General features: G+C 38.0%; 1 protein-coding gene across 1 annotated transcript in view; it reads left to right on the top strand.

Annotated features, from left to right (window-relative positions):
• The window catches only part of LAMA3 (laminin subunit alpha 3), a 117,150-nt gene that overhangs the window by 15,941 nt on the left and 88,663 nt on the right, over nt 1–12,546 (top strand). Inside the window, exons 4-8 of the mRNA XM_061995211.1 lie at nt 412–530; nt 2,105–2,275; nt 5,216–5,313; nt 6,706–6,821; nt 10,712–10,830. Of these exons, the coding sequence (XP_061851195.1) occupies nt 412–530; nt 2,105–2,275; nt 5,216–5,313; nt 6,706–6,821; nt 10,712–10,830 (623 nt within the window). The remainder of the gene's footprint in view (nt 1–411; nt 531–2,104; nt 2,276–5,215; nt 5,314–6,705; nt 6,822–10,711; nt 10,831–12,546) is intronic.

The raw sequence follows: 12,546 nt of genomic DNA on the forward strand, positions 1-12,546 counted from the left end.
AAGTCTAATTCAGCACAAGAATCTTTGTTGGTCTGTTGGGAATTTTTGTTTTGTATTGTTTGTCTTGGTTTTTGGGTATGTCAGAACTGCAGTGTCCATGGCACGCCAGAGTTCCTTTGCAAAAGTTAAAGTGAAAGACAAATGAAAAATCTCACAGTACACATATAGTTTGTTTTTTTTTTTTAATTGGTGACAATATGAGAAATGTTGTGCCATGTCTTGTCAGGCACAACTGAATTGCCTGATTGATTTGTTTTTAGGAATTTCCGTTTTTTTGTGCTGAGTGACACAATCACTCTTATTCAGTTATTGGGGAGAATTTACCTGAGAGCAAAGGGAACATTTCTTTATGAATTTAAATTAGACAATAGTGGTTTTTTCACATATAAAACTAATTTTGTTCTTGACTAGACTCCAAAGCAGATTGCATGGAGCACTTTGGAAAGGAAGCTAATCTTCCACTGAGGAGGGACGGTGATGTCCTTTGCACCACAGAGTACTCTCGCATTCTGCCTCTTGAAAATGGAGAGGTAAGTGCTCTTAGGAAAGTCATGTGTAACACTGGAAGCAAACAGCATTCTTGTTAGAAGTTTGCTGTTTAAATAAAAATGTAGAAGTGAAAGTAATTTTTCAGCTGTGACTGCTTGAGTCTACGCTAGCAAGTCCATAACCAAGCACTGGAGTATCTGGTGAGATTTTTGGAGGGTGAGCTGGCTCCTCCTAACTTTCACCATTCCCTGTGGGAGTAGGGGCTGCTCAGAGCCACCTGTGTTCATTTTTGTCATGATTTAGGTACCTTACTTTAGCCATACGCATTTGAAAGTGTTGACTGTGTTTTCTGAACACTTCCAATGTACGTAGCAGAACTTAACTGCATCAGAATTCCTCATGGGAGTAAAGCCTGTAGAAAAAGACATTTACCATTCAAGAGTAAGTAGCTTTTAAAGGAAAAAATATATAAAATGCTACATGTTTATAACTAAATATAATACATGTATTTGGAGTATGTTGCTGTGATTGTACCTGATGTTGCTTGCTACACAGAACTCTGATTTGTGTTGTTTGAATGAATGTAAAACTCCTGTCTGTGCTGATGGCTCCTGCTGACATTCTTTCTTTACACCCGATATGATTACAATCCAGATCTGAACTCCTCATGAGTTGTCCAGAGTTTTGAGCACATGGATTTAGGTTTTCATATTAAATTGGAATTTGTTTATTAACATATCTGTAAAATTTTCCTAATAAAATGTTGTGAAGAATAATTTTCATAGAAGAACACTGCTGATGCCATCTCCTATTTTGTGCTGTATGACTTTTCCTAAAGGAATTGGACTGCAATCAGAACTGTCACCATTCCCTTGTAGTGAGCTTTGGAGTACAGAAGCTGTTTGAAAATAGAAATCTCTTATCTAGTTGGTTATAAATAAATGAGAGTCTTTTACTCAGTCCTGTACATGCACACTGGATTGTTAATTAAATAGAGGCTCATGGTTACTAGGCTGTTGGCATCTGTTTCTTTAAAAAAGAAAAAAAAAAGTATTGGAGCCCTTGTTTTGAAAGTCAGATAAACCTGCTTTCATGTGAGGGGATTTTCTAAAGCAACACTGTGTACTTTCTTCTAAAAGACTATTAACATGCTCCCAGGCACTGGACCTGGTAACAATAATATTTTCCAGGAATGTTTTTGCCTTAACCCAAAAATAAATGTGCTTTGGGTAAGAGCCAAAACCTGATGTTTTTACTCAGGCAAAACACCCATTGACACTATCAATTGTTAATATAGCTATTTGCAACTATTCCTGTTGTTCTTCCCTGCTAAAATGTGTACTTGTTGTGTGTTATACCTGCTGTTTTCAAAACAGATAGAGGCAAATTTGTTTTCCAGTGTGCCAAATGGCTAATGAGAATTCAGGAAGGTCCAAGTCTAACAACATTATTTTTTCCGATGTCCTGGCTTCAGTATGACATGGGTAGTTGTTACCACAAATATGCTCTGAAACAATAGCAAGATTTTGGGTTCCTTTGTTAACTTTGCTCTCTGCCGCTACTGACACTTGCAGATGGTATATTTTAACAAAAAATGTGCTTACTTCTTTGTTAGATTGTAGTATCTTTGGTAAATGGCCGCCCAGGAGCAAAAAACTTTACTTACTCCCCAAGTCTTCAAGAATTCACAAAAGCCACAAACATCCGTCTTCATTTTCTCAGAACTAATACACTTCTTGGACACTTGATATCGAAAGCTCAGCGAGACCCCACCGTAACCCGCAGAGTAAGTACTGGTTTTGCTGAGATACACCCCACAATCTATTCAGTGTATTAGAGGCCAAAACATAATCTGAATGTTTTAAGTTTGCGACACACTAACAATCCAATTTTACAGTGACTCGTCTTTAAATCCTCATATTTTCTTTAAATTCATATGAGACAAGAAGGTAATTGGGTCAGCACAGATTCATGGAGGGGAAGTAATGATTAATGATTTTGTAACAGACTATCTCCTCTCCCCGTTTTTGAATATGGAAGGAGCCCAAGCAAAAATCTTGTCAACTGTCTTAAACAGATCTGAAGAACTAAATCTCTTCAGCTTTATTTGACACAACTTTCCTTTATTTAATCAAATAAAGATTTTCAGGAAACAGTACCTGAGTTTCTGAAGGAGCAAGACTCAAAGGGCGTACTTGAAAGTTACTATCTTTCCACAAACCATTTGGGATGCCTAGGCATTTTCAGTGGATTTTGGGCTATCCAAGAGCTTGAAAGCCAAAGTCCCACTCCCACACACTGGGGGAATACAAGGAAATTCAGCTCCCCCAAGGGAACCCTGCATATAAACTCATATTCTTAGAGAGACTGCAGACTGCAAATTGTATTGTTATTTTTAACATTTTCATTTAAAATGAAGATCCAGTAACAATTGAAGGAAACCCTGGGGTGAGGCACTGCACAAATGTATGTGAGGGTTTCTGCATCAAAAACCATAAAGCTATTCCAGTTACTTGATAGCAGTCCCATTAAATACTTTTATTGTCTTTGGTAAATGTTAAGATATTGGTCACGGGCCTATGTAAATGCAGTATTTTGTTTACTAGACTAGCAGCATGGTTTTAGTGTAAGGAAGTCCTGATGTTACAGCCATGGGATGTAGAATAGGTGAATGAAATGTTAAGTGATTTATTAAATTGTTAAAAGAGAGCAGAAGTTTTTGTTGTAGACAACTTTGAAGTGTATTCTTATGGAAAAACTTTGTGTTAAACTTATTACAGAACAGATGAAAACCAGGCCAGTTCTGTTCTCTTATCGAAGTAACTGCCTTGCTTCCCATTAATGGTTTGTGTTCATGACACACTGAATATGTTCATATGTTTTATGTCTCTGCTCTGGCAGTTTGGCCTATTAATCATTTCGGCCTATTGCTAGTTTGACTTATTAGTGACCAGTGACAGTACGATTACTGTTAGTGGTAAAGCGTAGCTCTGCAAAGCCGTATGAAGCTATAGACTGGGTTGTGAAGACTCATACCAGAAGAACACTGTCAAATTCATCAGTGTCTCAGTGATCATTTCTAGCTGTGGTGAAAACACTGAAAGCTTTTATTTGAAAGTTTTACTTACAGTTTGAAAATGGTATGCGTGGTTAGAAATTAATGTGTATATTTGAATAGGGATAGTTCAGAAGGGAAAAAAATATTTACTAGTCTGTGTATCCCACTTACTGTTCTTCACCTAAAGAAAAGAGAGCTAGTTGGAAAAGTTCTCGGCCTTGGGGAAGCACCTCATCTGTGCCAGCCAACTCTAGCTACATAAAAGTAGAGAATATATATACAACCAAAAACCAGAGTCACAGAATGGTTGAGGATGGAAAGAACCTCTGGAGGTCCTCTGGTCCAACCCGTGCTGCTCAAGCAGGACTACCTGGAGCCAGTTAACCAATACCATGTCCAGACAGCTTTTGAATATCTCTAAGGAGGGAGACTCCACAACCTCTCTGGGAAACCTGTGACAAGTGCTCAGTCACCCTCACAGTGAAAAAGTGTTTGATGAAGTTCAGAGGGAACCTCCTGCATTTCAGTTTGTGCCCATTGTCTCTGATCTTGTCAATGGACACCACTGAAAGGAGTCTGGCTCTGTCCTTTTTGCACCCTCCCTCCAGATGTTTATACACGTTGATAAGTTCCCCTCAGAGCCTTCTGTAGGCTGAACTTCAGCTCTCTCAGCTTTTCCTCATAGCAGAGAGGTTCCAGTCCATCATCTTCATGGCCCTTTATTGGACTCTCTTCAGTATGTTCATGTCTCTTTTGTACTGGGCAGCCCAGAACTGGGCACAGCACTTCAGCTGTGACCTCACCAGGGCTGAGTAGAGGAGAGGGATCACCACCAAGAGAATCTATGTATACCACTTAGGATATATTCTGAATAGAATGAGCACAGGAGTTGTGCCTGCATAATATACTGACCTGTTTTCATCCTCCACTGGCATTAAATCTGCTTAATATTTCTGTGAGTACATAGAGATCAAGATTTACAGACAGCTCTCTGGTGCTCTAAGGAGACAAGGAAACAATTTCTGAGCTACAAAAATGTATGCAGAAGTTACTATTGGTATCTGTACATTAATGATATTTTTTCTGAATGGAACTAATTAATTTTTTGTCTTCTGTTGCCTGGATACCTGCAAGGTACGAGGATGAGATACAAAGTGGTTCTACTTCAGGCCACAATTTCAAATCCAATTTCAGTCACAAGTGGTTTTGATCAAGTTGGTGATTTAGGTCTCTTTCTGGTCTTCAGTTATCAAGTCTGACTGAACAGAGGAAGTGCACTGCCCATACCAGCACGTCCTGTTTGCTGACCAGACCATAGTCTCACAAATTGATGCTTTGACAGTACTTTACATTTCTGTCCTCAAGCTGGTTTGGAACAAGCTTTGGGCTTGGGTAGTGATGGCTGTGTAGCTGCTGGGAAATGGAGTGCTACTGCAATGTGCATTTGATGTGCGCTGCACAAGCCTGTTACTATCAGGCACTTCACGGGTATCAACTTTGATTTGCTGCTACTTAGGCTGAGATATTTGACCACTGGCTGCCTGACTTTGGCCTTTTATAAAGTCGTGCCTTTAAAATTTTGACAAGCAAGATTTAGCAACCTGATGTTGATATTTCTGACATAACACAGATAAGGAAACACCTGTACTTCTTGTGCTTGTTTCCTAGTATTACTACAGTATAAAGGACATCAGTATTGGTGGTCGGTGTGTTTGCCATGGCCATGCTGAAGTATGTAATGCAAAGAGTGCTGAAAACCAATACCAGTAAGTAAATTGAGCATAACATTTATGTAATATGAGAAAAACGATGCATGAATGTTTTCAGATTACCTTTTTATTATAGAATGATATAGTCTTACAGGGACTTTTTGTGATATTAAAAAAAACTAGAATCTGCTAACGACAAGAAGTCAAGAGATATTGTGTCATGTAATATAAAAGTAAAAAGTCTTTACCTAAGATTTTTCTTTTTAATTGAAATAAGAGTTCAGTGAATTGAATAATTCTTAGAAACTCTTAGTTTGTTTTGGAAAACATGGGTTGATATCACCTTCCAACAGCAGCAATTAGAAGCCCAACTCAAGCACAAAGTGGAGATACTGAGCGTTACAACAGAGCTTGGCTGAGATCCAGTGGCTTTTGATCATTACTAGGAAAAATAAAACCAAACTGAATGAACTAGTTCCATTCTCTGTGAAGTTTCCTTATTCTCTGAGGTTTATGATCCTCATATTGGTTTCACAAGGAGTTAGACAAGGCTAATCAGACTGTCTAAAACACATTTAAAAGCCTGATTTAAACCAACTGTTACTCTTATCCATCATGACATTGAAACAAACTTTTATCAGGACAATGCAATATTTTCAATTGTGTTTTAATGAAAAGTAAGTGGTCAGATGGGTGCCTCCTTTCCAGATGTCTGTCATAGAGAAAGTAAGTATAGAAAATGTGAAATCTACAGGAATAGGGTGGTTATACTAGAAAATTTTATTGCCCCATTGTTGTTAGACTGCACACATAAGAGGAACATTGGAAAATACCTCTCCAGTATCAAAGTATTTGTTCCTCCTGGGATTCATTTACTGTGCATGATAGTAAGACTGAGCCCATAATGAGATCTTGCCTTTTAAGCTATTCAGCTAAATAAAAATAAATATGGGCGACATTTTCTTGAGGAGTAGTGTGCACTATTTTAAAAATAACAAAATGAAGTTATGATCTGAGTTTATTAAAACACTAATAAAATTATTGCAAACAAAGCATAATGAAAAAGTAATGAAGGCATGCATATAAAGTTTACAAATATTCTGATTTACTGTAGGTCAACAAGCTTCAGCTTTGGACTGAAGCTAAAATAGGAAACTTTTGTATCATCTTGATTGAATATTCTAAAGTTTCAAAATCCAGTCTATTGAATCGAATTATGAATGTTCTCTATAAGTAATCTGTGCTAATCAACTCATAATCATATGATTAAAGTAATCAATCATGAATTTTAGCAAAGTTCCAAAATGTTCTAGTATTACTGTTTTACCTCTTTACATGTGAGCTTATGTCCTGTCTTTTTTTACACTATGAAGTCTTGGACTGCAATGAAATCAAGAAAAAAACCTTTCAATCCTGCTTCAGTAGAGTAAGGGGCTTTCATTTCTATAGGTTTCAGTGTGAATGTCAGCACAACACTTGTGGGGAAACCTGTGATCACTGCTGCCCTGGATATAATCAGAAACGGTGGCAACCTGCAACAGCTGGGAGCACAAATATATGCGAACGTGAGTAGCCTAAAAGATGTCAGATTGAAAGGGATATTGACAAGAAGATGGGAATTAGCCATAGCACATGTGTTCATGGAACATAACTAGCAAACTGCATGTTTTAGCACCTTTTGTCTTTGCTGAGAAAATTTCCATTAATAATACTTAATAAACTTAACATTAATAAACTTAAATAATATTAAGTTAATATTATTTATATTCTTCTCTCTTATTAAACAATGAAAATAATAATTTGTGTGAGAATATCACATGAGAAAAGTAAAAGCGTTCTTATAGTATATGGAGTCAACGTTGTTCCTCAGTCATAACTGTCTACTGACAGATCATGGATCACCCCAGCAGAACAGAGACAATAGGCATCTTATACAACTTCAAAATTGTCTTCCTCATCACCCAGCATCTTGTTTTTCAGATTGCAGAGACTGATTAAGGCTGCCACTGCTTACAAGTGTTTGAGCTGTCCTCCATTCTCTTCCTGATGGTTGCCTCTTGCTGACCCACCTGACCCAGGTGTTTCTGGTGGGGAGTCCTGGCAATTCCACACTTGCATTCCCTCCTGTGCACATAGTTGAGAGTTTGGCGTGCTTTAGCCCCACAGACTGTGTAGTCAAGCTGGAGAAGTCCATTGACTCATCTTCCACCTCCCCTGTGTTTCATTCTTTTAGAAAAGATAATGACCAGATGGACCCCTTTTTGGTGGAGGGGTATGTGCTGTCACACATGAGTGTTTTGCAGACTTCTGGCTGAAAACTAGTGAGTGTGGTACAGACAATATTCCTCTCTCTGTGCACATCCTATTCCGAGAAAATGTATTGGCAGCCTGTAGTTTCCTTTGTGTCTCACCTCATTTATTTTCCTTGCCTACCATTCCTGAGAGTAGTGTAATCAGTACATACAAACTATTAACAGGGGAGTCTTATTTGGAAGCCAAAGAGATGTACCTATGTAATTATTTTGAAGAATAAAGAGAATACTTGTTTAATCAAAACTGCGGTACTTAAGGCTGTGTTGGGGAGTGGGGGAGAAGGTGATTAAATGTTTGATAGGAGGTAGGCATGTTGGGACACAGTTTTTGGACAATATTTGAAACCTCTTTGAAATTCCCCTCTCTGAAAGGAAAACATTTTCTGCCAGGAAAGAGATAGACAAAAAGCATAAATAATGTCATGTTTTTTAAAGAATGAGTTTATAAAAGATCATCTAAAAGATTCTGAGCCAAAACAACTTTGCTCCTAACTACTTCTGAAAAAACACCCTTTTAAATATGGATTGCTTGTAGAGGTTTGAGGTGATTTGTTGAGAGCATTTGCCAGGTGCAGACCTCTTTTTCTGGCAACCAGTAGTGAAGGAATGAAAGCAACCTTGCCTGAGGTCCCTTGAGAGGCACTGAAAGAGGTTGGTGGAATCTTGTAAGGGTAAGCCCAAGCTTTTGCTATGGGTTTCCCGGTACTATATGGTCAGCAAGTGGCCAGTCAGTAAGGTAGATAGGGTTTCTCTTCCCCTGCGAGAGAAAATGCTGTTACTATAATCAGAGCAAATAATTTCCCATTGCTGTTAGAGGACATACTTGTGAGCGGTAGCTCACAACCAGTTTGGCCTTAGAGGCAAGGAGCTTTTATTTACCTTAAATCTTTCTTTTGTGGGAGGGGGATGTGCTCTCCTTTTCTTAGTATCTTGAACCAACATCTAATTTGTGCAATCTTTTATTCTCTTGAAGAATTATATGACTAAAACTCCCCAAAGATCTTCACAGGCTATCGCAATCCAAGCAGGCAACCCAGTCTTGACTTGTCTCATTGCTGTCAGCAGACCATAAGGGAACCTGATGGTAGGGATCAGCCTATCATGGCTGTAACCTCAGCTGTCTTGTTTGCAGTTTATAGAAGTAGGCTTCGTTATCCAAAGCTGTTCAGATGCAAAGGCATGGAGGAGATACAGAGAATGATCCAGTTTGCCTTCTCTTGCCTGTATGATAGCATAGCAAGGCATAGAGAATCAGTTGTCCTTGAGTTGTGCTCCCAGTTGTGCCAGGGACTTTGAAGAGAGTTCGGAAGAATTAATTCCTATATGCTTCCCCCATCATGAACAAAGTAGGGCCAGGGTACTAACATTGAGGTGCTTCCAGGAATCCATTGCCTTCCAGAGTATCACATCCTCTGGTCCAGATGAAGGAAGGATTTCTCTAAACTTGAAGTCATAGCTTTATAAAGTTAAAAATTCAGGAATTTCCTGAGAAGGTTTCCTTGATGCGTTGGAATATCTGTGATTCAAAGCTCACCTAGCACCTAGATGCTTGGGGAGGCCTTTTTTCTTCCTGTATCCTTTCAGAAAAATTCCTGTTGTTCCTCTCCAGCAAGGAAAGATCAGGTCAGTAAAAAAAAGGACATAGGAGGAGTTTCTGGCAAAATTATGGTCCTGCCCTTTGATTTATTCTGTTCATTTGCTACTATGATTGTTTCCTACTCAGATTAATATTATAGTTCTGTAAGATTTCAGTAAAGACAGGAAGAGCTTTACATGACCGATGGGAAGAGATTTGTTTTAATTAAGATGGGAAGACTGTGAGTTACACACAAATGATCTCTAGGAAATTGGATAAATTTATTTCTGAGTAAATTCATCATCTTTCACTCAAATTCATCATCCTTCACTCAAACTGTATTTGCAGGAACTATTCAAAATGTTGAGCTATTTTTCAGATTAATTTTCTTCTCTGCCAGCAAGACATAAGCATTGGTCTGGTTTTGGGACTTACGTTGCTAAACCTTTTTGCTCAAGGTTAAACAGCAAAGTTTTTGGAGGGATTTAGGTCTCCCACCTTGATGTTAGGAGAATGATGAAGCCAAATGATGCATGTACAAGGTCACAGGTGGTTATATCAGTGAATGTATCACAGGTGTTTTCAATAAGTGAACTTCCTAGGCTGACGCATTTTTGAGGCTTGTGCCTACAAGCAAAGCCTCACAGGTATCTCAGTGTCTTCTCAGTACTACAATATTAACGTCTGTTAGAAGGAGTTAAAAGTATGACAGAGCATGTATGTAGAGATCGATTCAGAGCCACTGTAAGTTCAGTTGTTACCTTTTTTTGGCTTAAGAGAAGGGAAAAATAAAGGAAAAGATCTAACCAGAAGCCACCAAAAGTAAAATTTGTCACCACTTAACACTGGGGAAATTTGTTGTCTTGGGCACCTAATTCTACACTTTTCTAGATGATAATAACACAGGGGTATTATTGTTGGTGATATTGTTTTACTTCATATCATACTTCTTTAAACCATACTTCTTTTTGAGTCTACAATTCTCAGGAAGTAGAATGAACTTGTACTTAAAAATTCTCCAAGCAGAAGACAACAGCTGGGTAAATGCATAGCTAGATTTATTGATATATCTGTATCTATGACTGAGTATGAGAGTTCTTTGGCATAGGTCTTTTTATTCAAATATGTATATCTTAACCTGTAATTATTTATTTTAAATAAAGATTTAGCACACAGAGCTTCAGCCCAGAACTTCATAGTACTTTTTAGACATGGAAAAATAGAGTAAGCATTTGAACATGTTTTTGATAATCTTAAAAAAACTACTGGGACTGTTCCTCTGGAGCTTCCCAGCTCTGTGTTTTTGCATAAATGCATAGTTTTGAGACTGTACAACTTTTGCTTTTTCCAACAATCCCAGCAGCACATTTTCTACATGTGTACATCATCTTACCATGTGTCTCATGTAAAAATCTAATTGTTGGTAGGTAAATGTGTGCATCTGAGCATACTCAAACATACCTGAGTGTATATATACATAAAGTGATTTAAACTTCTTTTTCACCTCTGCTACATTGCTGACTCCTAGCAGTATAAAGAAAGCTAACGTGGAATATTACTTTTTCAGCCTGCAATTGCCATGGACATGCCACTGATTGCTACTATGATACTGATGTTGAGCAGCGTAGACAAAGCTTAAACATCCATGGGCACTATGAAGGTGGAGGAGTCTGCATTAACTGCCAGGTAAAGAGGTCATTTTGTTCAGTTTAAATAAATGACATTTGAAGATAAACTACTGTAGGACTGTGTCAACACTGGTAGTTTGGAGGCTGATCAGTCTAGCTAGCTCCATTTCCCTGGTGGTGTTAATTACACTGAAAGCAGGGAAAAATATGTCTGAAAATAATTTACATTGTACAACATTGCTTGTTGATATATAAAAGATAAATATAAACTATATTTATGCCATCCCATGTGATTCAAATAGAGCCACATGATGCAACAGTTAAGTCAACTACAAAACTATTACTTGTTATTACAAACTCTTCCATTTCCCTGTGGAACAGAAGGAAGTAAAATTAACCAAATCAAATTCCAGCTCAGGGCAGCTGGTTCCTTACTGCAGCAAAACACAGAGGGCTCTCCCTCATCAGGAGAAGTAGGGGAGGCTATGCCAAGAAGGAAGCTTATAGGTATTGAAGAAGCATCGATTCATAGAAGGGACGTCTAGAAGTCATCTAGACTGGTGCTCCACTCAAACCAAGGCTGGATGTGAAGTGATATCAGGTTGAACTGAGAAATGTCCAGTTCTGAAAAATTCTGAAGATGCAGATTACACAGACTGGGTAATCTTTTACAGCACATAATTACTCTCATGGTAAGAGATTTTTATTACTGTCTAGTAAGAATTTCCCTAATTGCAACTTGTGACAGTTGGCTTTTATCTTCTTGCTGCATGTGTCTGAGAAGAGTTGTCTCTGTCTTCCATGTAACTCCCTCTTAGGTCATGGAAAACTGCTGTTGGACGCCTCTTTGGATAGACACCTCTATCCTCTCTCTTCTCCAAGACAGTCAAAGCCATTCTCTCAGTTTCTCTTTACATGTCACATGCTTCAGCCCCATAACTGTCTTAGAAGCTCTGTTGGATTGAATAAAAAAATGTAAATGTGGAGCTGGAGACTTCACATTGTATCTGTCATTGATGGATGACACGTTCTTGGAAAGAAAATTATGTCTCTCTCATCCTGAGTGACTTTTATTCTACACTGGATAATTACTATCAGGAAAGATCATGCACCTTATCTTTTGGTTGTGTCTGGTCAACTTAATCTCATCTTGGATTTGTCTCTACTTTGAGTGAACTGAACCACCTGACCTCTTGCAGTCCCTTAGAACCCAAATTATTCATTGGGTCGGTGATCTCAGGGTTAAATACATGCAGACTTATTTGGAAGTTTGTTTTCCTTTTGTTGACTAGTCATCTGAAATATGACAAGCAACTAATCAGAACATAATTCAAAAGGAAAATTATTAGCAAACCTATGTTCCTATGAAATTTTGTGCATCGTGATTTATGTATTACCATAATATGCATTTTAAACTAAAGCTGTATTTGAGCAACAAAAAAGAAATATCCAGTAAAATTTATAGGATATGTTTTCCATCTTATTGCCACAATGTAATCAGATACTGTCCAAAAGCCAGTTAGAAGAGAATAGAGTTATTTTTACTAGTATGAGTAGAAGAAATGTTCTTTGTCTTCCAATTGACATTTCTGTGCAGAACTTTGTTCATGCAGCTTGGTAAGATTTATCATGTTGGTCCTTTCTGTCAACTCTTTGTTCATGAAAGAACATTTCTCTTCAAGGATAGAAAAGACCAAAATTAATCCAAATCTATGAGTCCTGGTTATATGACTGATATTGCTTGTAACCTAATTTTGTGGAAGTTGTGCTAGAT

This window comes from Colius striatus, chromosome 4, assembly GCF_028858725.1.
Source record: "Colius striatus isolate bColStr4 chromosome 4, bColStr4.1.hap1, whole genome shotgun sequence".
NCBI classification, from domain to species: Eukaryota; Metazoa; Chordata; class Aves; order Coliiformes; family Coliidae; genus Colius; species Colius striatus.